A 26,474-nucleotide genomic window follows, 5' to 3' on the forward strand; every position below is an offset into this window, starting at 1 on the left:
ATGTAGTGGAATGTAGTGATATGTAGTGGAAAATCAACTATTGATTTTTCAAGGGAAAATAAAGGTAATTTAAACGATCAGTTAACGTGAATAAGAATAAAGTAAGAAAAGCTAATAGGATTTTTTGTACTATTTAATATAAATAATGATATATTTATCTTTCATCTTCACTTTACTGAATTCATCTCCATGACGGGTCATTTAAGTTTATGCAATTTTTTTTATTAAATTTTTGCGTTTTAAAAGATCCAAAAAAACTTCTGAAGGCTCTTTCAAGCTCCTAAAACATCATCCAGTAGTTTTTACTGTTACCTCGTTTACCTCAGTCTTTTTAAACAAAGTAAAATTGAAACAGAAATGTGGGAAGAATGAAAAATGGCTGAAAATTGTTGGTCGAAAACGATCCAGTAAGCAGATGGACTCCTTAGATCCTGTACGTTGAAAATTTGATTAATTGTTCGAAAAAAATGTTATTTCCCCGGAATTTTTGGAATATTTATAATCATAATGTGACTAAAAAATTATAACAAAAGAAAATTCATATTTTTGTATCAGCAAATCTTATGCTTGTTTTATAAAGTGAATTAAATAAATTAAATAAACATTTTTTATGAATTAAATGAATTAAATAAATATTTTATGAGTGAATTAGAAGAATAGTTATTGTTATAAATTATATAAATTAAATTGTTTATCGTGACTGCTTCTGCTAAATTCAGTTATTACTTTCACTAATATACAATTAAATTCTAAAATAAAAAACAGAAAAGTACGAAATTGTCACGTACAATAATTCATTTTTCATGGTTTAAATATCAAGTGCATATAATGTGTTAATTTAAATTAATGTCGCTGCTGAGTTTTTCCATTCACTGAGAAATAAAATTGCGATTCTCATATTTAATTCAACTTGTTTCCATTGAAAATTAATAATTTCATTTTTACAGGTAAATTTAATTATGCTACTATACAAATTGATATTATACAAACATACGGTACGTGCAAAAATTTCAGACCACCTATGGAAGAAATTTAAATTTTTTTTTCTTTTTTTAATCGAGGTAAGAATATTTTGTTATTTTATTATTATTATTTTTTTAGAGTGCTGTCGAATAATTATTTAAGAATGTCGTTGCATTATTTTCAAAAAGTTGATTTCTATTTTTGATTTGTTTTCTTTCTTCTTCTTCATCATTTATGATCGCATATTATACGATATTTAAGTGAAGTTTCCTTTCATGTATTTTCAAAAAATATGCGAATCATAAAATACCATAAATAAGCATCATAATGGAAATATTATTGGAAAAGGGAAACATCTACGTATTTACATAGATCAACATGCAGAAACGTTTCCTAAGAATGTGTTCAGTTACCCGTTACAGGATCAGCAACGTAGCAAGCACAGAATGTTGCACTTTTTCGTTTAACTAAATTGATGGACTTATTAAACCGGCAGTACTATAATTTATAGTTCTATTGGACCATACGATACACCAACCAATTTCCAATGAGCTGGAAAACTCATGAGCAGAGGAATCCAATAAAGGTGGTCAAGGTCATCCCATCCTAGCAGCGAACATCCCATTCAGAAAATATAGGTCAAATTGCGATAAAAAATGCATTCTTCTTGCAGAAAGTTTATTTCATTTAAGTGTATTTGTTACTATGTACATGTGGACCAGAAATGAAAATGCACAGAGAAAAAAATACCAACTCTGTCCGAGGAGATAGTAAACCGTATTAAAAAATACAAAGGAAGAATATAAAAGCACCTGAATAACAAAATTAACAGAAAACGAGTAGGTAGCATCCCATGGATTCAAGTACATTATAGAGAAGCAACAGTCGTGGAACAACATCCTATGGGGGATTAGGGTTAGGTTAGACACAGAGATAGGAGGGGGGGGGGGGGGGGGGGGGGGGGGGGGGGCAAGGGAAAATTGCAAACTTTCAACACAATCTTGCCGCATAACATAATTTAAAACAATTCATTTTAATATTAATATTCACCTCTTAATAAAATTAATATAAATTTTAAAATAATTAATATATTAAAATACTCTATTTATTATGACAAATTAATTAAAAAATAAAAATTTAATTCTATTAAATTATATTAAATTATATAAATAAAATATTTAAACTATTTTAAATTTTATAATATAATAAAATTAATAATAATAATAAAATAATAATAATATAATAAATTTTAATAATAATAATAATAATTTACTAAAATTCAAGAAAGATCATGTGATACACGACTGAAAGGTAGATTCACTGTGACAAATAGTCATCGATCGCACATATTTCCCTATGTGTTAGATGATACTTCATGGTAGCAAATATCGTTGGTTTTTATATGGGTCTTACTATAATATTACTGTAGAGTTGGGTTGCGTTGTCAGATCATGTTAGGTTTGGCTCAGACTATTCTACTACCAGGTTTACACATTTTAACCCATATTTTCTAAATAGGAAGTTTATATAAATAGAATAGAACGTTTACATTTGCAGTAGCTGTAACCAATGTGGGATTCCTCTACTCATAAGCTTTTTCATGTTGTATTATACGGCCCAATAGACGTAGGCCTAAATACTCCAGTGCAGCCAAATCAACTATGCACGTAATTGTATACTTGAGCGGTGTACTTGTATAAATTTAGTGCGTAAGAATAAATTATGCCTGTAGGTACGTGTCCATCTGCGACACAGCTACAAGCATAGGAGACATGTGTACCACGTCGCTTAATTTACGTTTATATAAACTAGAGACAAAAGATAAGAATTAGGTTTGGATTCGGTTAGGTTGGCAACCAATATCGACGCATGCGCTATCAGGCACGTACATTATAAGCAAAATTCACTGTAGTGGTACTACACGATTAGGAAACTGTGAATTTCGATACGCCAACTAGTAGCAGAAAATTGAACTACCGAGAATAGATCGAGTATCTATCACCTATACGATCATTAATATTTAAAGGGACACGTTGTAAAGAACGTGTTTTAAATTCGTTTTAATGCCTGCGAATTGATCAGTATAACAACAGTCGTGTAATTATTTATGTAATTATAAAAATTTACGCAATGGAACTTCTTCTAGAAATAAATAAAAATAATATATATTGTTGTGTGTACAGTTGTATGTCAAAATGACGCTGTCCGTTTTATCATTTTCTTTTATCTTTCAGAGAACTGAAAACCTACAGTGTAACTAAAAAATAAATAAAGTCAAGAGGAAATTATTGACTGCTTCAGTGCATGGGTTAAAAATATAACAATGGACAAAAGTGTATCATTATATAGAGTATACTCATTATACTTTAGCAAAAAAAGATTTTGTTCCAAGTATTATTGCAATCATAAATAGAAATGGACATAAAATTCATGAATTTAAAGAAGTCGTGCAAGAAATTTATTTAAATTTTTTCTTCTAAATAGTCGCATACGTCGTTTAAAGAATACTACAATTCCATCAGTTAGTCTTCCAACCTCTTCAATTAACACAGAACTTAGTATATTAACAAGGACTACTTGTAAAGAAAAACAAAACTACTTTATAGAATATTAAACAAGTTTTAAATTGTTAGAAGCTATTGAGTGTTTGGAATATAAATAAACCAGCTAATTGACTAGACTACTTTCAGCAGTTTGCAATCTTACCACCAGAGGGTTAAAATTTAAGTCACGCCTCTACTACTAAGTTCCTCAATATAAATTCTAACATTTTCATGTTACTTGTACAGTTCAAATACTTGTACAATATTAAAATATACACGCTCATGTATATTTGTGCAATAAATTTGTACGTGTATATCGCTCAAATATGCAGTTATGTACGTGTGTAGCCTGTTTAATACTATTCAGGTATAATCGTGTCGTGTGAGAACTATATGGCTGTCAGATATACTTGTGCAGTAAATTCGTACATGTACACCGCTCAAGTGTACAACCGGCTTAAGGTACACTTGCGCACACGGCTTGTACAAGTATGGATGTTTAAACGTATTTATATTTCTCGTACAATGAAAATACTTGTACGATATTATCATACACACGCTCGTGTACACTTGTGAAATTTTGTATATGTATACCGCTAGTATACTAGTATATAAAGTATATAGTTACGTGTGTAACAGGCTTAACGCTGTTCAGGTATACTTGTGTCGTGTGTCTGCTATATGGCCATCAGGTATTATATAAGAAAACTTCTAATTAACGTTACGTGACACACAGAATAGAAACAAACAAGTATTGATCGGATATCGTTTTAGAAAAATGAAATACCACAATAACTTCAATTATACTACTTCTATTTACAACATGTTTATACTCAATATTATAACCAAAATGTCAAATAGGATAAGTCTTAAGAAAATTTTAGGTTAGGACTGTATATATGTACCGCGTTCAATGAGTACACTCAGAAAGTAATATAAATATAAATTGTGTATCTGAAGACATAACAGAAGTTTGTAAGTCTGCCAGATTATTAGAAAGGCTATTATTTCCGTTTTATCTTATCCGAATAAGGGAACATCTTTAAAATTCTGCGGAATATTAAAGTAGTAAATGCTGCGTATCTTTCAGTAATGGAAAACATTTGTTTATGCCCAGAATCTTTAATTTAAAAGTCAAAGCGCCTCGCAGGCTGAAAGAAACAATTTTATGCAAATATGAGGAGGCTTACGCCGACAAAAAGTGCCAGAATTTACATTTTCATTTATTGGGTATTAAACCTCGCAAACGATTTAAATACCATTTTTAAATGCAAACGCACAGCGTTCCTTTTGTCACAGCAGTTTTTTAAACCATTACTGGTTTAATCTACCATAATTTCCGGTCTAATCTATTATAACGATTAATGATTCAGAATCGTAGGGAATTAATATTATTAACGATATTCGCAAATATATAATTAACAGAAAATACTTTTCACCAGTAAATAAAACTGCATGATTTTCTATACCTATTTTAACATCATGGATTTTTATAATTGTCGTGCGAAAAGCAAATTTTCATTTAATTTCAAACGTCGATGACACTCGAATGAAAATTTAGCAAGTTCTCGTTGATGAAGTGCAATAACTGAAAGTCTCGGTTTACGATCGAAGGAAAGATAAAGAAGAAAAAAAAATGCGAGAGGATGAATCGGAAATTAAATTGGACTCACCAAATGTATCTAATAGATTTCATCTTGAGTGCCGTCGAGTTCTCCTTGCACTTGTAAGCCAACACTTGCTTCACGCTGCTCACGTCGACTGTGGGAAACCTCGATGTCACGTAGGCTTTAAAATTTCAATGAAAAATGTATTTTCACCAGATGTGGAAAATTAGATACTGAGATTCTACTGATCATCACTGCATTCAACCAATATTTCATTCATTCCTCCATTCGTTTTACTTTATGCCCTTCGTGGACAGAATTATCACTCGAAAAGAAGGACGTCTACGCTCACTTAGAACCTGGGACCATAACAGCTATAATCGAAATGAAACAAATTCCATATATAAGAATCGGTAGATTATTTCAACCGATTTTGGTTACGAACAACCGTTATAAACAATCACAATGTTTTTGGTTACCGATAATCATTAACAAGGGGAGAATTCTTTTTTTTTTTTGCTTATCGATAACCATTATCGATAAGAGATTCCTTTTTGGCTACTTGGCATACCGAGCGAGCAATTAACTGAAGTGAATATACCTGTTCTACCCGTTTAACGAGTTAAGAAAGTTGCATGTAAAAAACAAATAGTGAATCTGTTTTTAATGCCTTTAGGCTAAATACCGATTATCATTAATGTTAACAACTGACGATGACGAGGAAAACATTCCGTTACTGGTGATGGTTACCGGTAACCAAAAAGAGATGTTACGTCATCGATAGAGGTTATCGGTAATCAAAAAAAATTCCGTCACGAATAATAGTCAATGGTGACAAAAAAAAAAAAAGAAGAAGAATTATGTTACGGATAATGGTTATCGACAACCAAAAACAATTTCCTTATATATAACGATTACGTGCAACCAAAATGAAATTATCATGATAACAGTTATCGGTAACCAAAAATCGGTAACCATCTACCGTCGATAATAGTTCTCAGTAAATAAAAAGAATTCCATCATAAATATTAACTACTGATTACTAAAAAAAGGATTATGTTATGGATGATGATTATCGACAATTAAAAACAATTTTCTTATGTATAATAATTATGAGTAACCAAAAAAAATTGTCGCAATAACGGTTATCGGTAACCAAAAAAATTCTGTCGTCGATAGTGGTTATCGATAACCAATAATACTTTGGTTATTCATAACGATTATTCATAACCAAAATCAGTTAAAATTATTTACTAGCTCTTATACTGCAACTTTTAGTCGTTTTAGTTATAACTGTTAGGGTTCCTAGTTCCTTGTTACTGTATACTTTAATTTCTGCGTTGAGTTATTTAAAACACTGCTCTGATTTATTTATTAAAGAGCAGAAAATGGTGAACAAAGATGCGATGTTGACTTATAAAATTTGCTCGATGGATATGCTTAGTTGACAACAGATGATAATTTTCTTTTTTTACACGTCGTAGAAATTTGTTAAATCTCGTAAATTCTTTGTAAATCTTCAATTTGTCTCGTTTTTACTCTCACGAATAATTAAATCAGCTAATTACCGATCTTTTCGATGTAAAGAAACTATACTGTTTCGAACGAGGACCAATCTCCTCTTGTGGCTAACCTTACACCTAACCTTACAGTTAATTACTAGCTCTCGAGTACTCAAACAGCTGTAATTTAGGATATATACAACAACTAAGCAAGTGCAATTTCCATAAATAATTATGAAAAGATATTACTGTTATCCGAATAATTCCTCATTAGATCAGTTATAGCTTTCCATTAATTCGAATACTGGAGTTTCCACTGTACATAGATGTCGCTTATGGATATGATATACAGGGTGTCCCGGTATTGGTGGTACAATCAGCGAGAAAGTGATTTTACGTGAAAGAGCAAATCGAAGATGCGGAATAAAATTGTTTTGTTTCATACGACGCTTCGTTTTCGAGGAAATCGATCCCGAAAGTTTGTCAAGTGTAGTCAAACTCGATTAATTTCGAGCGGGACAGAAACGAATAATTGACAGCAAGTTATCCGAGTGAAAGTAGATCAAAAAAGTAGGAAAAAACTTTTCCTTAGAAAGTTTCGTTTCCGAAAAAATAAAATTTGAAAATTGATCAAATACGTGCATACCGGACAAACTCTATTTCCTTGAAAACGATGTCTTAAATGAACAAATATTTTCGTAGGTAGAATAATCTCCTGCTGATGGTTTACTCGTATCTAATCGGTAACTATCGAAATTTACATATAGCAATCAAATTTTCAAAGTCAATTTTCTCGAGAACGAAGCGTCAAATGTAAAAAAATATCTTTTCATGTAGATCCCTCTGCTCCTGGATTGTACTATCAGTAGTGGGACACCCGGTATATATTTCCCGAATCGATTTTTACTACATCTCATAACTACAAAACGAAAAACTTAAAAATCTGATATAAAGCAGTTAATATGATATAATATGATAATAACATGTATTTATTGTTATATTACATATATAATTTTTTTATTATGTAATATTATTATTTAAATTGTGCTATACCTTGATATCATATCATATTATTATTACATCGTATCGTTATTTATATTATATCATATCCATACATATTATATAATATCAATATTATTAATTATATATTAATATTTAGAATATAAATTTTATAAATATTGAATGTATATTATATATACAATATATTATTATAAATATAATATCATATTAATATATCAATATTATTATATTGAATAGTTATTTATATTATATGATATCTATATATATATATCACTTTATGTGTTATTATATTATATGATATATATAATGCATACAGTATAATATTTATAATATTATAATACATAATATAATTATATTATAAATATAATAACATATATGATATTATGTATAGATATTATATAATATAAATAACGATGCGATATAATAATAATAATATGATATAATATCAAATTATAGAACAATTTAAATAATAATATGTTTAATAACATGAAATAATGTTTCTCCAAAAAAGGACAGATCATACTCACTGTAAAAAGAACAAATGACAATTGAATTATTGAGACAAAAATATACACAGGGTGTGCTGTATAACGTGATTAATGGACTAAAGGGTTATTTTACGAACAAAAGCAACTTGGAAACGTAGAATAAAATTTTTTGTCCCAAGCTTAGTGCTTGAGAAAATCGAGTTTGAAAATTTATCGAACGTGCTTGAACATACATAGCTAAATCTGGACTGGACAGAAACAAATAATCGACAGAAAGTTATTCTACACGTGAGAATAAGTGAGAAATACAGGGCGAAATATTTTCCCAAGACGATTTGTTCTCGAGAAAAATGAATGCGATAATTTATCATACGCGCGTAGTAGGCCAATCCTTAACTAAACACGACTATCTAAACCCTATTTTCTTGAAAACGAGCTTAAAATTGTACCCTAAATAGAAAAATTTTATTCCACATTTTTAATTTACCTACGCGTATAGAATAACTTCTTGTCGATTATTTACTTACGCCTAATTAAGTTAGCCAAGTTTAAGTATACTTGACAAATTTTCAAATTCGGTTTTTCTCGAAAATGACGCCTCGGACAAGAAAATATATTGCACAGATATTTCATCCGGAGACAGAAATTTCATCATTGTCTCTAGATAAACTAGAAATTCGATTCGCATTGTCAACGCATACGTCAACGATATTATTTATAAACAAATTGTATTTTGTTCAGGAATATAAAGAACGTTCGTACAAGAATCTTCCGCTGTACATTTTATAATTCCAATCAAATCCGATAATTAAATCTCGTGTACCTATTCTTTGTGAGCATAACGAATTAAAAAATATATAATTGCCTTATCGGATGTGTCTGTGATTTCAGCTATTAAAACAGAAAAGCATTTACCTCGCAATATTTCTGTTGTTTCTAAAATGACGGATTCATTTATGGCACTTTTAATGACAGCTGAAATTTTGCTTCTTTTAGGGGCGCACGGTGTTTAAACGCGGCAGTGCTATTTGCGTTATTTTAACAAAATTTCTTCTTAACGATTCATAGATTTCTCCTCCTTTCTTTTCTTCTTTTCTATTTTTGCATAGTCACGCTACGCATTTTGCTTCCTTCTATGTTTTCCCAATTCTCTTTTATCTCCCATTTTGTTAATAATAATACAAAAATTTAATATTTTATTATTATTTTTCACATTATACTTTGCTATTGAAACATTAGTAAAACAATTTTGTCATAAGCTATGCATTTCGCCTTGTATGGATCTTCCTGTTTTTCAAGCCAGGATTTAGATTCTGCATCCTCCAGCTAAGCTTAGAGGAATCCTTACCTCCTAATTGTCTTCCTTGGAGCAAGAGAGAACAAAACTGTTATCGCTGTCTATTTATAACGTAACAGTAGTTATTTGTAAAATATTAAAACGCAATTTCAAGAACACGACCATTAGGAAAAGAAACTACATTCATTTTATAATTCCTCTATAATTCAAGGAACTCTTAAATTAAAGATACATCCTACTTGGATCATTCCCTATATCTGAGTTTTTAATAGCAGTGCCAGGTCTAGCAATGCTATTGTCAATGCCTGCGTATAAAGTATCCACTATTAATAAAATATTTCCAATGTCGTAACGATACACACAACAAATACTGCAAGGAATAAGTATTAAAGGAAGAAACTAATGAACATAATGCATAGCATATCCTCGTTAATAAAAACATTTCAATTTTTCAAGATATAATCATTTTGAAATTATACCGATGCAAGAGTAGTAAATATTTGTCTTGTCTAATTTCTTACTCGTCTTGAAACTTCAATAAAACAATACACAAGTAGTTGGACAATGAATCAGCTGACGAGCTTTTCTCTCCATTTCGCTTAAGCCTAGTTCATACTGACAGACAATTGTTCGCAGACATGTAACACACCCATGAACTCAAAAACACGTTCATAAACGCGTCTACGTTCCACGTGCTTAGAAATTACCGATTAGTACCATAATCCACCGCATGGTGTGCATGAATCGCATTAATGTGTCTATATATAGTGTATTTCACCTAACTTCACCATCTTACATATTTTGCTTATTTTTTACAGTAGGAAGAAACGTGGTGATAGACAAAAAAATTTTCTCATGGCCATTTTTTTATTTCGAGATTTCAAGGTCGTCGAAGTATTGCTAAACGGGACTACATATTTCCATCACAGCAGTCTTATATCTCATAAAAAGACAAATTAAACGATTTGAAATATGTTGACCTTCGAGTAACCTTCAATGGAAAAATCATGAAATGTTTGCTATTAATTTCAATATCAATATTCTCAATGCCAATGATTTCGGAGACGGTAAATGAAAGAATCTCAATTTCATTGGAACAGTGTGCCGTGTAATAGTTCCTGGTGCTTATAAACGAACGTTCGTATTCTTCTTTTATCGTTTGAAGTATGTTTACATGCATCATATCAACGCGATTATTGCTTTACAATCAGCAGCTTATCTATCATATAGAGTACAGTACAGAAGTACTTGAAAATGTAGAGAAATCATTCATTCGCCATCTTTAAAAGTGTGTTGGGATTTATGGTGCACATTTTGAGCACCTTCTGAAATAAATATTCCACACTGAAACATACAAATCTTAACCTTCTCTCCATACGAACATGATTTTCTCGTTGAAGGTCGCATAAAGGTTAACATATTGCACATTGTTGAATTTGTTTTTTTATGAGCTATAAGACTGTCGTAATGAAAATATGTAATCCCGTTTAAAGATACTTCGATGACTATGAAATCGCGAAAAAAGTAGCCGCGAGAAAATTTTCTGCCTACCACCTCATTTGTCTCTTCGAATCGATTATTCTATTCCTCTGATACTTTTCCTAGCATAAAAAATAAGCCAGATATTTAAGATGGTCAAGTTAGGTGAAATACCTTGTGTAGGTCTATTTGACCTCGCGCCTTCCTTACACCTAGCAACTTTGTAACAGTGTTGCCAGATGGTTCCCTTAATTTAACGATAACATGACGTCACTTACCCCCATTGCCACACTATGTCGCTTGCATCACGTGACATGAATTTCGTCTTACGTTTCCCGCATCCCGCCACGGAAACTATCCTACTATCTGCATTTGTCTACAGTATGCGTCACGACATCACTAGTTCATCAACTATACTACTTTCCCCACCATCAGAGGAATTTTTCTCTTACATCCCTCAATCTGGTAACGTTGCTCTGCAGTTGTGTACACTTTCCGTCATTGTCCGCATGATATCGTCAAATAATGCATTACAATGTACACACTACATACATTTTGCCATGGATTTTCCGCGAAAAATGTATGCGGATTGGCTGCGATTGCATGTCTGTGGACGATTGGCCAGTCAGCTAATTCATTGGGTTGCGGCAACTAATTAGATAAAATTGTTGCATAAAATTGCTCATAACTTGGGAGATAAACTTCAAACAACATCTTTGTATTTAAATCTTTTCATCGTTTTAATATCTAGGATCGACCCTGCACATATCTCCTACATATTTTGGAACATCCAGTATAGTTAATTTTTGTTTCATAAATATAGCTAGCGTATTCATGTATAGAACATTTTATTATAGAAAGACTGAACTTAGGATACGGTTTCTTTTTCTTTTTTTCAAATAATCCATAGCAGATTCCTGCAATTTGTCGTGTAGGACATTCAGAAAATTGCTTTAGCTGCTAAGGGTAACGTGTGGGTGCTAATTCTACTGAATTAACATTATTATAAGAATGTACAGGACGCAATAAAATGAAATTGTAACAATAACCTAGTGTCTATATTTTTAATAATTTTAGTCATTTATTCTATTTTGAAGTACCTCCAATCAGATTATGTCGTGTTATACGTATGTAAGAATTGCAAGAAAGATTTTACCGTTATTTGAGACGCAATATAAATTCCACTTTACAATACAGTGCAAGATGCTATTGCAAAATAACAATTTACAATTTTCTCAATGTTATTATTCTCATTATTATATATTATATATTATAATATAATATTCTCATTATTATTACAGTTTACAATTCTATCTGTGCGAAAACTTTTTTACTTCGGTGATACGGGACAATTTTTTCATCGACTGAATTTTTTTTCATTGGCAACACTTTACAACGATAGTTGGAAACCAGATGGTGCCAACTCAAGTGAATATATGTATAGAGTACGTCCAATTTTATTCTTTCACTATTTTTTTCTCAATCATAGAACTGACATGCACCGCATTGTTCCGATGAGAAACGCGTAGCAGTTCTGTTCACAAAAGATTTGCAATTTGTCAAAGTGCTTGTGTAATCGTCGTACGTTACAAAGTATCAGATGGCGTTATGGAAAGGCAAAAGAACGACTGACGAAATATGGTAGTTGCACACTATAGGAAATGCGAAACCTTCGTTCAGTACATGTACAGGGTGTCCCAGTAATTCCATGTAAAAATATCAGTCGAAAATATGGTGTAAAATTTTGTCATGTAATAAAGTTACCCTACACATTGCGAAACAAAAATTATTAGTTTGATCATCTAATGGTCTTTTCTATTGCAATTGAAAAAACTGAGAAAATCTTGAGGAAAGGAAATTAACATTATAAGAACTTGAGGTTTTGTGTATCTAAAGAGACTGGCCGGATCATATCGATCCAGATGTTACATATTTCTCCTTAAGCAATTTTTATCCACATATATGCAAATATATGCAAAATATAATGTATATATAATAAATATAATAAAACTACAAAAGAAAAATAACAATTACCATATGGACCGTTTATTTTGAAAGTGGTGTAAGACCATTCTCTTTTATTTTGATGCACCAAAAATGTTGCCCTTAACATTTTTATGAATTGACAACAAAAAAAAGTATTATTTTTCTCTCTCTTTTTCATTTTTCCCTCTAATACATAATGACTATGGGCAACCAAAAAGAAGTTCTCTCATCTATGATGGTGTCGGTAACCAAACATGTTTTGATCTATAACGATTATTCGTAACCAAAAGTCAGTCAAACTCATCTACTGATTGTTACACTGGAACTTTTAGTCATTTTGGTTGTAACTGTAGGACAATAGTCAATGTCAATTACTAACCAAGTGTTGAAATATACATTCAAATAGATATTCAGATATACATATTGAAATATATATTGAAATACATATATTGAAATATACAAGGTGGTTGGTAACTGGTGGTACAAGCGGAAAGGGGGTGATTTTACGCGAAAAAAGAAGTCGAAAATATAGAATAAAAATTTTTCGTTTGAGGCTTTGTTTTCGAGAAAATCGACTTTGAATTTTCGCTCGGTACGCGTGCGGTACGTTAGAACGGATCTCACTGTGGATCGTTGTCTCGATGGAAAACATTTTTAAAAATTAAAAAAAAATTGTTTTTCTATATTTTCGACTTCTTTTTTCGCGTAGAATCACCCCCTTTCCGCTTGTACCACCAGTTACCAACCACCCTGTATATTCAATTATATGAACTGAAATATATATTGAAACATACACATTGAAACATATATTCAAATATACATATTGAGATATACATTCAAATAGGTATTCAAATATACATATAGAAATATATATTGAAATGCACATATTAAAATATATATTGAAGTACATATATTGAAATATATATTCAATTATATGTAGTGAAATATATATTCAAATATACATATTGAAATGCATATTCAAATAGATATTCAAATATACATATAGGAATATATATTGAAACGCACATATTAAAATATATATTGAAGTACACATATTGAAATATATATTCAATTATATATACTGAAATATATATTCAGATATACATATTGAAATATATACCCAAGTATACATATTGAAATGTATATTCAAATAGATATTTAAGTATACATATTGAAATATATATTCAAATACACATATTGAAATATATGTTCAATTATATATACTGAAATATATATTCTGATATACATATTGAAATATATACCCAAATATACATATTGAGATGTATATTCAAATAGATATTGAAATATACATATTGAAATATATATTCAAATACACCTATTGAAATATATATTGAAATATACATATTATACAATTATATATATATATGTATGTATGTATAAAATTGAATATCAATATATGAAGTTGAAATCTTTTTTAACATTACCATATTGACAGAACTTTTTCTTCCATTATTTCATATTGGGAGAAAATTCGTATACATATTCCAATATCAGATTTTACTGCTGAATCTGTTTTAAATATTTAGGCACTGCTTAAAATCAAGCTATTTAAGAATAAAGGAGAAAACAAGCCTTAACGTTACACGCAACTGCTAATACGTTTGATCTACCTTTTCGTTCGCTTATTTCGATATTTATACAGTTCGGGAGAAAATAGATTGACGTACGGCAACTAGATTTTTCTAAGAAGAGTTGTTTTATAGACTGGAATTCCAATTCCTGAACGAACTATTTTCAGTCCAAGTAAACGTTTAGACATCGTCGAGAGTAGTCACCGCTCTATTCTCGGATATCCTGTGTTTACAATGGTTCTTGATACACGCATTTTACGTTCCTTTCCGATGTGTCCTTTTGTTCCGCTAGATTCAATTGTTTCGCGAAATTTTATCGAAATTCAAATTTCCCAATTTCCTCTTTTACTTCCTCTAATTCGTCTTACTCTTTAAAACGTTTCTTCGGTTTCTGCTCAAGACCTCACGAGCGTATTACACATGATCAAAAATAATATTTCTATTAACATATACACATCTTTTGTGACCAGATTCCTTATCACTCTTCAATTAATAAGCTCGGAAATTTCATTTCAAATTTTAAATTTAGTTTCATTGTTTCAAATAACACGATACGCTGTGGTTTATGAAAATATTCGAACATTTTCCATACTACTCTTTTATGAATATATTATGTGCATTATAAGAAACTTTTTGAAATTTCATTAGCTCTGTATTGTATTTTTTTTTTACTCTAAATGTAGTAACATTTGAAAGCAATCAGAAAATGTACACAGAAGTTACAAGACAAATGTGCACTTGCAATTAGTAGAAAATCAGTATACAGCTTGAGCAGTAGTCTTAAACGTAACAATTAGTGGCAAAGATCGTCTCTTATTACTATAGCGAGATATATTGGGTTGGCAACTAAGTGACTGCGCACTTTGTCATTAGGTGGTATTAACAAAATCCGCAATTGTTTAGTTGCCAACCCAATGGTAGCTTAGTAATATTTTCACATTTATTCGTGTAGATTTTTTTATTCTTTACGGTTACGTTCCTGCTCGGTTTATAAGTATTAGAATCCTGATTTGTTGGATATGCACATGAATATATAGTGTGATACAGCATGATGCGCGAGAAAAACACATTAACTGCGTTAAGTGCTCGTAAACTGCCTATACTTCCAACGTAATCAAACATTTTGCCATTTCGTTTGAAAATATGGTACTTTTCAAGACTCGATTTCAATTTAACGTCTTTGCACCGTCATCCAATAACACATCAATTCGAGCTGGAATCAGCGAAATATCTTATCATTTAACAATTAGTCACGCTGTTTTTTACATCACAAAATCTCAATAGGCACGTGCAACGAAATTCTCAAGAGTTAAATCGTTTGTTTTCTATTTCTGTTTTTCATCTCGCAGACTTTATACCCTCTAATCTCTTTTTTATTATCTAGCATTTTTCGAAACACGAGATCAGACGATAAAGTTGTTACGCAACCTTTGGAAAACTCCGTAAGTCTATTTTAATCCGAAATTGAAATATTTCAACATCCACTTGCCAGTACGAAACGTACATAGACTTTTGTTTCTAAACATTTTATATCACGCTGCTTATAATATGATATCATATTATGGATATATTATGGATATTCTGGTAATACTATGGTGCCATTTTTAATTAGCCTGATCAAAACTGTGCCATTCAGAATTGCCTACTGTTTGCGTAAAAGTACTGCCACCGGAAGAAATGTATTTTCCACAAGATGATGATCTTACTGCTGAACTGCAATTTGTTCTTTTCCACTGATAGTAAATTGACTCTTGTTTCAGACACAGGGGCCCTTTTCGATTCTCAAGTAGCTGTTGTTTAATTAAAAATAACAGTGATATCAAATGGACACAATTTAAGGATAGTTCAAACGTCCTAGAATATTTTTTGACAAAAGGAAGGTTAACAAACAACGTATGTTCTTAAAAATATTTCTTGAAAAAAATCTTCTCACCTGCGAGTTTCGAAGAAAGATATTTTTATGAAAAGTTATGCGGTAACTTCTTTATGTTTCCCTCGCTAAACATCTACGACGGTGCTTTCGAGATGTGGTGCTCTAGGGGAAAAACTGGCTTTCTAGTGCATGTTTCAAAGAAGATATTCATTTGACATGTCGAAGAAAAGCAATTTTCGAATAAGAAAACCGAGGCAATTATATGAAAAAGTCAAGTCATTCGGACACAAAGGTACAAAAATTCTGAATTTTATTTATAGATAGGTAGATTTATGTGTTTTAAAAGGAGATAAGAAAGATTTCAATGAGTTCCTCCACGATGAATGCACAAGAATCTGTATGGAAAATTTGTACATAAATGAAATATGTTCGATCTGAGCAAAAAATACGTTTTTGTCACACCTGGGTCAACAAGACCCATTACTAACTGTGGAGAGTTGCCACGACATTCTGTACACGACTGCAGAAAGTTTTAACGGTGTAATCGTCAGAGATTATGAAAAACATTTTAAACTAATAATATTGCACACATAATGCAATTATAAGAGAATATCTTGGAGATATTTCTTTCCGAAGTAAAACTGTGGGTCACTAGGACCCATAAAGATAACCGAGAATTAAACTCTATCCAAACATGAAACCAATATCGAGGAAGTCGAGAATAAAATAATTTCAAAATCAAATTTACCTGTCTCAATCTGCACGAGAAAAATTGCGAAAGAAAGAAATAGATTGTTAGCCAGTCTGTAGTCCAAAAAAGAAAAAAAAGTTGTTGTTCCGATGCATCAGCATCGGAGTGCGAACAAAGTTATCAGCGTCACAAGAAAGAAGATTGTGTTTTAAGTATATTGAATTTGACGAAGCTTCGACTGTCTCCATGGCGAAAAATTTATCAAACAAGAGTACGGAAACGCCGTTTAACGAATAGACAGCGTTAAAAGAATGAAATGGCAAGAATTACATATTAGATGGAAAGAGATAAGAACCTGTGCTGTCTGTGTATAAGAAATAATATGGAAGGAAAATGCAGAATATACATCTCGCGTCAGCAAACATGATAGAAGCAGAGCAAGGAAAATTCTATGGCCCAGAATGAAAGTGAATTAGAAATAACAAGATTAAGTTGGTGGCTTCGCTTTCGAGAGAAACGCGTTTGAAGATCCGCTGAATGACACGTGATTAGCCTCGCGGATTTCATCACAGACTGCTATTGTAACTTCCTCTGCTTTTTAGGCCACAGTCCTCGCTTATTTGGCTTATTCGCTGTCAATACTTAATTATTAATTAATTCTTCGAGCTGGGCGATGAACACAACGAACGTAATAAATAAAATTTGGTCTGTTGTTTTAATTGAGACACTGAGAGGGAGAGAGAGTCCGTGTCATGGTAGAGATTGTCTCGACAATCTGTTAGCATTCTACCAATATGCGAGGGAACGTTTCAACTGAAACAATGAAGCGAGTTCGATTAAAATTGAAATGGACTATTCTTCTAGCACGCGTCTATAACGTAATTTCCTTACTCTCAAGTTTCGCCTTATTTTTAACCATATCACTCCTCTCGCTCCGCTTGTGCCACGAATTACGATCCACCCTGCATAAGAAGCTTCCATTCGAAAAGCTGAATCTTCTCAAACGATTCGTACAATGTGCAATCTTTGCATTATTACGTAGAAACAGAAAAGCCTTTATACGTAGTTCAGCAACGCTGTCTATTTCCTGGCAGATGCTTTGTGAGTCCGTTGTGATCAAAAACAGTAGACAGAATAATGGCCAATTGGATAGTTAAACAGAATTAGCATTTGAGAAACAGATAGGCTACAGAAATACAGAGGTTATTCGTGTTCTGACATCGTGAAGAAATGTAATTACTTACGTGAATGATTACACTGTTTAAAACAATTAGAGAATCATCGTTACGAACGAAATGTTTTACTGATGCAATAAACTTGACTGGTGCAGTCAGGCGAACACAAACGAGCAACTCCCGTAAGCTTAGTAGAAATTGACATGTTATTCGTACAATGCTGTAATAAAGATTTACTTTATGATAAACGTTAAAAAAAATATACAAAGTAAAAAAATTATGAGTTACGACTATTTTGGTTAGATCTTATGGATATAGATCCCATACCGACGTATTAATATTCTTTTATATGGAACAACGAGATACCAACGCACTAGGTCCTTAGCTTACTACGTAAGTCAAACTGGAGTTCGTGATAAGTATAAATATAGATAAATGATGAACACAACGGTGGTAAATTTACTATAGAAATAATAATAATAATTTTTAACATCGTTTGTATCTGTTTTGAAAATCGGATTGCCACTGCCGCGATTGATATGGCCCGAACATGACACCATCAGTCCCACTCGTCACGTTAAATACACAGTGTCTCAATAAAACCATAGCGCAGAGAACAGAAGATGGCTGGTGAGGCAGCATAAGGGCAAGAATGGTACTTTGCCCGCTCTACCTCGCTCCACTTTTGAAAGCTGTTCACAGAAGCGTCAATTCAAGGGGCGTTACGAGACATTCGTAATGTTAAAACGCATACGAACAGTTACACGATCTACATCTGTCGAAGTTTACGATCGTGAAATAGCGATAACGGTCGAGGAACATTGTTTAGATTTCACGGCACACTTTGACAATGTCTGTACAGTCAGTGTAAAAAATATTCGTACAGTACTTAACTTCGTTTGTAGAACATCGTTTAGTAACAAAAAAAAAAAAAAAACAAAATGAGAGCACAAGATATGTATGTATTCTTACAAGTCCTCAGAATAATTTTCAAAAAAGAAAAAAGTGCGATACATGTTCCAATTGTGAAGATATTAATAAATATGTAGCGAATGGTAAAAATATATGCGCAATAGATATTCGTACAGTTACCGCTTCGTAGGATAAAATATATGTAGATATTTGAACAGGTGAACTGTATCAAGATGCAGAAAAAAGTGGGTTTGTAAAACAATTTCATCGTGATGCAAAATAACAATTAAAGCATAATACTACTAATACGCGAGCGTGGATCTTGTTTGATGTTTGGAAACACTTGAAAGTACCTTCACAACAAAAATATCGAATCACCGTATTTCATAGAGAAATGATTTAAAGAGAGCTATTTTAGAAGAATGGAAAAATATTTCGAGTAGAGTACTCGTCAATTTGGTAAATTCAATACCACGACGGTTTCGAGCTATAATAAAATCAAAAGAAAACTCCTTAAGTATTGAAATAATTAAATCTAGTGACTCCCTGTATTAGATATTAGATAAGATTTATTCGTTTTTTAAATGTTTGTTAACGTTTTCACGAAGGATATAGAATGCCATCTAGTTGTTTATGAAAATTATTCTGCAGACTAATAAGAATATATACATATTCATGTAGAAAACTTTGTTCATGAACGATGTTCTACAATATTTTTATTGAAATTAATTACGAATACTTTTTACACTGGCTGTATGTAGTTAGAAATGTACGTCGTCGCAGTAGTTATGCTATATTAATGGTTATGACTTTAATTCCAGTCAATATCTTATCGTTTGTAACCTACTTGGTTTTGTGTTTTGTTTACTATTTCCATCGCTTGATGCTATATGACAAACACGCTTAATGACAAATCATTTACCTGCTACCTGAATTCATTTATTTCAAGAGGATGACTGGATAATTCGATAATATCGATTTCGATGATCTTCAGATATGTTAAGCTTATCATTCCGAACAGCTTTCACCTACACAAGTAACCGCCGCTTAGCCTATTCGGATATTCATAAAAATCTTCAATTCAATTTAGTTTCCATTACACTTCACACTCTGCCATATGAGTGACCCTATTTTCACATAGCTCAATCTAAACTCAACTCATTGCTGTTAATCGTCCTTAATACAAATAAAAAAAGATAAATTAATAGGTTATAAGTTGGGTTAGATTAATATTTGCCAAACTAAATGTACAAAGTAATTCAGATGTCCCATAGGTGGCTGCACTGCGCGATGTGACGGAGGATGGTTGTATGTGTATTGAGGACGAGATTACAATAAAGTGAGTCTTGTGAGAGACACTCTTTCTTGGAAGAGACTAAGATTGGAAATATTAAATTATTACCAAACAAAGAGTATTTTTTGGTCTGTTAAGAAAATATATTTACACGTTCTTGAGTTCTTCTATATATACAATATAAGTCAAACCAAATAAAACAACACCAAACTAAAGCCGAGCAGCGGTAACGTATATAAGTAAAAGTTGTTCAAAGTGATGATCTTGACAATATATTATATAACCCAACCTAAATTTAACTCATTGATGCTAATCACCCTTGATGTAATGAAAAAAAATATAATAATATAATAATGAAAGATATATTAATGGGTTATAGATTAGATTAGATATGTATCAACTAAATTATATTGAAGCCAAGCGATGGTAACATGTATGAGGAAAAAGTTGTTCAGAATTATAATCTTGACAACATATTTCTAGGTCATCGATATCATACGTGCGTTGCCTCTTTATAAATAATTGCGGACGGAAATAATAGCAACTTATGAGATAAATTTCAAAGATAGTGTCCCTAACCTCGCCTTTTTCTGCTTTCAAATTTATGTAGCTGATCAATGTGGCTCCTGAACGATTTATGTTGATAGTTGCGCACAACAACAAAGTTCCTACGTTTCACGAATTTTTGTTTTTACGGACAGTTTTATGGTGTGAGAAAGGATGGCTCTATGGTCCATTAAAGTCACTGACACCGTTTTCACGGACCACAATTCACAGAGATATCAGATTTCACCTGGTAAACCACAGCTTTAACTGATTGGCAGTATTAGCACGGAGAAATAAGAGAGGACTTTTTACTTAAGCATGTAGGTATATTGTAGCAAATAATTGATAGCCGGATGCTTTGTGACGTTCAGATTAAGAATACTAGCCTAAAGCTAACACAGATCATAAATTTCATATTGACAAAATTTATTTATCTGTTAGCCACCAGCTTCTGCTCTGTCTTGAGTTTCAGTTAGCGTTTTCAATCCGGCAGCCACAAGGCAGTCAGCCATCAATTTCTTGCAGCGATAAAACTACATGCATAGGTAACGATCATCTCTTATTGTTATATTTTTCCATGTTAATACTGTCTACTGTCGATCAATTCCAGCAGGTCTGGTGTTGGTGAATTCCAGCATTGGCGAAGTCGGTGAATTGTGATCCGCGAAGACAGCATCGGTGATTTCAATGGAACCTGACCTGTGTCACTATAATCAATCAGATCCACATTCCTTGTTCCTGTACAATACGTACGATTATAATCTTGTTCGAGAACATACCAAGCTAATAAATCCAGCAATGGTCAAAGGTAGTTTGTATATATATTAAGAAAAAGTAGCTGCTACTTACATATAATAGCCTGTACTTTGGCCTTATCTAGCGCAGGTTTCACTGGTCTTTCAGTGGCAGTTCCAGCTCGGCTCCATCGTTGTCCTGTGACCGAGCAGGTGGCCAACTCGGTGGGGCTGAACAAAATTGCAGCCAGTCCACGGGTCAATTTTCTGTAATCGCTCCATTTCACAGCCCTTAGTTGTTCCTCGCAAACTGCTATTCCCTCTCCCAAGTGCACCTGTCGAACACATGTTTGTCAAAGTTTCAAAGAAAAAGAAAGCCAACATGTTTATGCTAATTTCTAATCCAGGAAAATAGGTACAAAAATAATACATATAGTATATATATTACAGGTGCAGTGTTTGAGTTCTGCGCGTGAGTCAAAAATGCATGTAGGTGTTGCAAATCGCAGATGCTGTTCTAAAAAAAAATGATGCTTTTGTATTAAAGCAAGGAAGAAATTAAAACATATCTTAAGGAAGGAAAGTTTTAAAGGAACGTAATAGAATTTTCAGATACAGATAAATATAGTGAGTAGCAAAATACAGTGTTCTCTAAGTTAATTTAGTGACGCGATTCATAGTGGAGTATTCCATCTAAAAAAGCTGTTCAAAATTCAAATTTTCAATCTCGTTTAAAAAAAGGGAACAATATTAATATTATTGCAATGAAATGATATGGTGCCCATTTCTGTGACCTTGAACTCTATACGAAGGCAGGAAACCGTATGACAAGCATTCACTTTCTTCGTAAACATATTTTTTTCAAAATTCAATGGAATTTATATATTTTTTCAATGTAAGTATATAGTACACTAATATGAACGCTATGAATAGAGTTTCAAGAGATAATTACATTTTTATAAATAATTAATTTATATTATGTGTCAGGCTCTGTCAGACAATAAGAAATTATGAAATATAGTATGCTATCATTGCATTATATTAAAGTATTTTCATACTCTCTTTTTTCTTTTTAGTTTTCTGCCTTCCTGAAGTGCAATACAATTTTTCTCCTGCAACGTTCTTTCGCTGATTTGCCACTCAGCGATATTTTTTAACAGTAACGAATATTTCAAATTCGTAGAGTTGTTAAAATTACGCTGTTCACAATGTTCTAATGAAAATTTCTACCGTGTTAAAACCCCGTTACATTTATATATATAAATAACAGTTATCGCATTAATAGAAAATTAATCTGCTAGTGTTAAATACAAATTCTTTGAGGAAGGAATAATTGTGAGTCAACGTTATACTCATTTTGATCCTTGAAAGATGTGAAGATAAATAGAGCATTAATTAGGTCTGTCTTGTTTAATAGATTAACATCTTAATAGGATATGAAGGTCACGCTATCTCAAAGTGAAAACCGATATCCTCATCCAGAGAACACTGTATTAATCCTTTCACTATGGAAGCTTATCTGCGAAATTATAATGAATCTGGCACAAATGTTCAATTAATTAAAGCGTACTGAATTAATCAGAATCAGAGTTTTATATAATTGAATGACCGTTTCACATTAATCAGACGATTACAAACGTTTCTAATTTTCTTGCAAAACTAAAAATAAATTTTGGTGCGGAAAGTATAATTCAAAAATTTCTTAACTTCGATATCAAAATACGTAATTAATTCATGTTTAATTACTCAACCAAATTTCCACGGAAATGATCAATTCGATCGTTGAGTGATTCGGTTGAAAACAGATTCACTTGCTAGTTATATATTTTCATAATATTAATTTATATTTAATTTACAGTTTATTTAGATGCCACCAAAGTGTTCTTCGCTCTATCTATAAAAAGACGTAGCTACCATCGCTCGAAAGTATTCCACATAATTTAACTACAATATTACACACAGTTAGCAGGGATTTCGTCTCGAGTACGACAAAGCTACCTATATTAGTATTATTTAATAAGAAGAACAAAGGTATTGGGTTCATGAAATTTTCAAACGACAGAACAATCACGCGTTTGATATTCCGTCTGCTGTTACAGTTCACGTAAAAATTATATGTTCTTTATTTATAATTTTATCGTAAATTATTCGTTTGGTAAATTAACAGTAAGAATTGTACCATTATCTGTATATACTTGTACAAACGATTATTCGTATTATTCGAATAATTCTGCGCTCGTTATTCGAATAAGTGCATGAAACAACTGATTACGGACAACGAATAATTACTTCACTGACAAAATACTCGACTAATATGAATTTATCCCGATAGTCTTGGATAAATATTCATTTGAAACGATTCGAATAATGAACAATTCGCGCGACTCTGTAACTGTAGAATTTATAATTTAATGTAAAATGTAACTGGAGAATTAATAAAGTTGTACTATTAATAGGAACCTACCAAACTATCCAGATATTTCCGAGCGATAATGTACAGAGGTATTTTCAGTTTAACCGTTTGCTGGCCAACTCCGCCGTAGCGGAAGAGTTAAAGGTAACAGTAAATAGAAAAATAAGGAGAAGATAAACATGCAGTGAGTGAAGAAATAAATATATAAGAACCATGGTCCAAGGAAAACAAGCAAAAACAGTAAATAATGTACAGTACATAAATACACAGTAAATAACTGTAAAAGTAGATAAATTGCTGTGAACGATAAGAAGGTAAGAAAATATAAAGTCTGCACAGTTAGATCAATAAGTGTGCAGACGACTATGAAAATGGTGTAAAATTGAAAGAAGTTGAATTTTTGTTTTTGCATGACAAATTTTTCACTCGAGTCACTTCCGGCGTCACCGACGCAGACGCGGAAGCAAAAAAATTGAATGTTGAAAGAAAATTAGTATTTCAAAGTGTTAGAGGATGCAAAAACACGAACGCGAGACTCAAGCAACTTGAGTCAATAAATTATTACAGCTCTTTAAGACAAGCGGATAAGGAAAGAACGTGGAAGACAGATAACTGCCTTTAATTAAGGATGATAAAGAAGAAAATAATTTCTGGAATAATTTGGAGTGAAACAGCCTCAGGGTGTATGATATTAACAATTAGCAAGCGCAGAAAAAGATTCAGTGAAAATAAACAGAAGCAAAGCGAAGGAGGAAAATGACACGGCAATTTGCACGTATATTATGCTAGCTAGATTATGCGCCAATTAAATATTCTTCTTGGCGCTGCATTATAATGTAGGTAAATTAATTCCTTTACGTAGCATATGTGACGACAACGTTTTCATAAAAAACTAGTTGAATTATTTCAGAAAAGGGATACTCTTAAGTGAACAAATTACGTTAAGAATATTCGCAAATCAGATAACAGGTTGGCTTTTCTACTTAACAGGTTAAGAAGAAAGACAGTCGTTTAAACGAAAGGAAATGTCTTTGAAAATTTTGTGAAAATATACAGTGTGTCCAGTTTATCTCAAAACATGTGAATGATGAAGATATGAAAAAAACTTTTCAAACAAAAATTCCACGATATCGAGGAGAATATACTATATAGTCTTGTGTATTTGACCTTGTAGTGACCTTGAAACTCTCTACGTTAAAATTGTCTAATGGATAGCTTTATCTTGCAGTAGATTTTCTTGTAACTGGAATTCAGACGTTTTCGAAACACTACAGACTCGTGTCTTTTGCACCAGGTTTCAAGGTCGAATACACCAGAGTACAGTAAACTCGCCTCGATATCCCGCAACTTTCGTCTGGAACATCTTTTTGCATATTCTATATTTTTCGGAATATTTTAGGATAATTATTGTTCAGAGATATTATTATACAGTTTATGTAAATATTTCTATATATTTCTATATATACTTAATAAATTTCTGTATAATTATATAGGATTATAAAAATCATTCGGAGATAAACCGGACACACTGTATGTAACTTTAACCAATATGTAAAATAATTAATAAAACCGACAGTGCAAGGTATTTTGTAGAAAACGAAAGACAAGCATATTCGCGCCTGAATTTCACTTGAAAGTCCGTCGTCGAACGCGGTCGATCGTTTTGTTCGAAAGTGTACGAAAGTTTTCGAGAGGCAAGTTAAATGACGAAATTCGCGTGATTTATCGTTAAATGCGTTTCCCAGTGTCTAACGGAAATTTATTTTCGTTTTACCGTAGTCACCATTTTTCTATTGAAACAGGTATGTAGCAACTAAGTTGCAAAACCAATAAATGAACACGCGCTGAGTGCGCGTAAGTGGAACGTGTCAATGATACGCGCAACATTGCCTCTCTATAAGACAACGTAAGTAGTGCTCGAACGCATAAACCAGGATTCTTCCAGATAAAAGAATGAATACTTTTATAAAAACGAGATCTCGAATATTCCGTATCATTGATTTATTTTATTAATCTGCATAGATCATTTGAAATTACTGCGGTCGTATTCCGTATCATTGATTTATTTTATTAATTTGCATAGATCATATGAAATTACTGCGGTCGTATAAAAAACTGGGCTAAGACTGGGTTAACAATGATGCGAGCTTGAATGAAATGAACGAGGAGAAAAAATATAAGAACAATGGAAATTTACCACGCCGTCGGAAGAGGACTCCTCGAAACCACGGAAAGCAGGCATCGCAGCAGGAGGTGTAGTTCTCATATCCAAGGGTAACCATTCACTCCTCGATGGCGAATTACCCTGTACAGACGGGGATCCATGTTTTCCACCCCTTGTCCCAAGCCGCGGCCTGCC

The 26,474-nt window shown here is 32.1% G+C and overlaps 1 protein-coding gene across 2 annotated transcripts in view; it reads right to left on the reverse strand.

Moving 5' to 3' along the window:
* Window positions 1–26,474, reverse strand: part of LOC100744799 (zinc finger and BTB domain-containing protein 12-like) — a 71,554-nt gene that overhangs the window by 3,478 nt on the left and 41,602 nt on the right. For both annotated transcript variants that reach the window (XM_033318821.1, XM_024364993.2), the window contains 3 exons: window positions 26,313–26,474; window positions 21,818–22,037; window positions 5,180–5,294 (listed from right to left, as the gene is read on the reverse strand). The exon at window positions 26,313–26,474 is cut by the window's right edge and continues 1 nt beyond it. In XM_033318821.1, the coding sequence (XP_033174712.1) occupies window positions 5,180–5,294; window positions 21,818–22,037; window positions 26,313–26,474 (497 nt within the window). The remainder of the gene's footprint in view (window positions 1–5,179; window positions 5,295–21,817; window positions 22,038–26,312) is intronic.

The sequence above is a fragment of the Bombus impatiens genome, unplaced genomic scaffold (assembly GCF_000188095.3).
Source record: "Bombus impatiens unplaced genomic scaffold, BIMP_2.2 scf_0121, whole genome shotgun sequence".
NCBI lineage: Eukaryota > Metazoa > Arthropoda > Insecta > Hymenoptera > Apidae > Bombus > Bombus impatiens.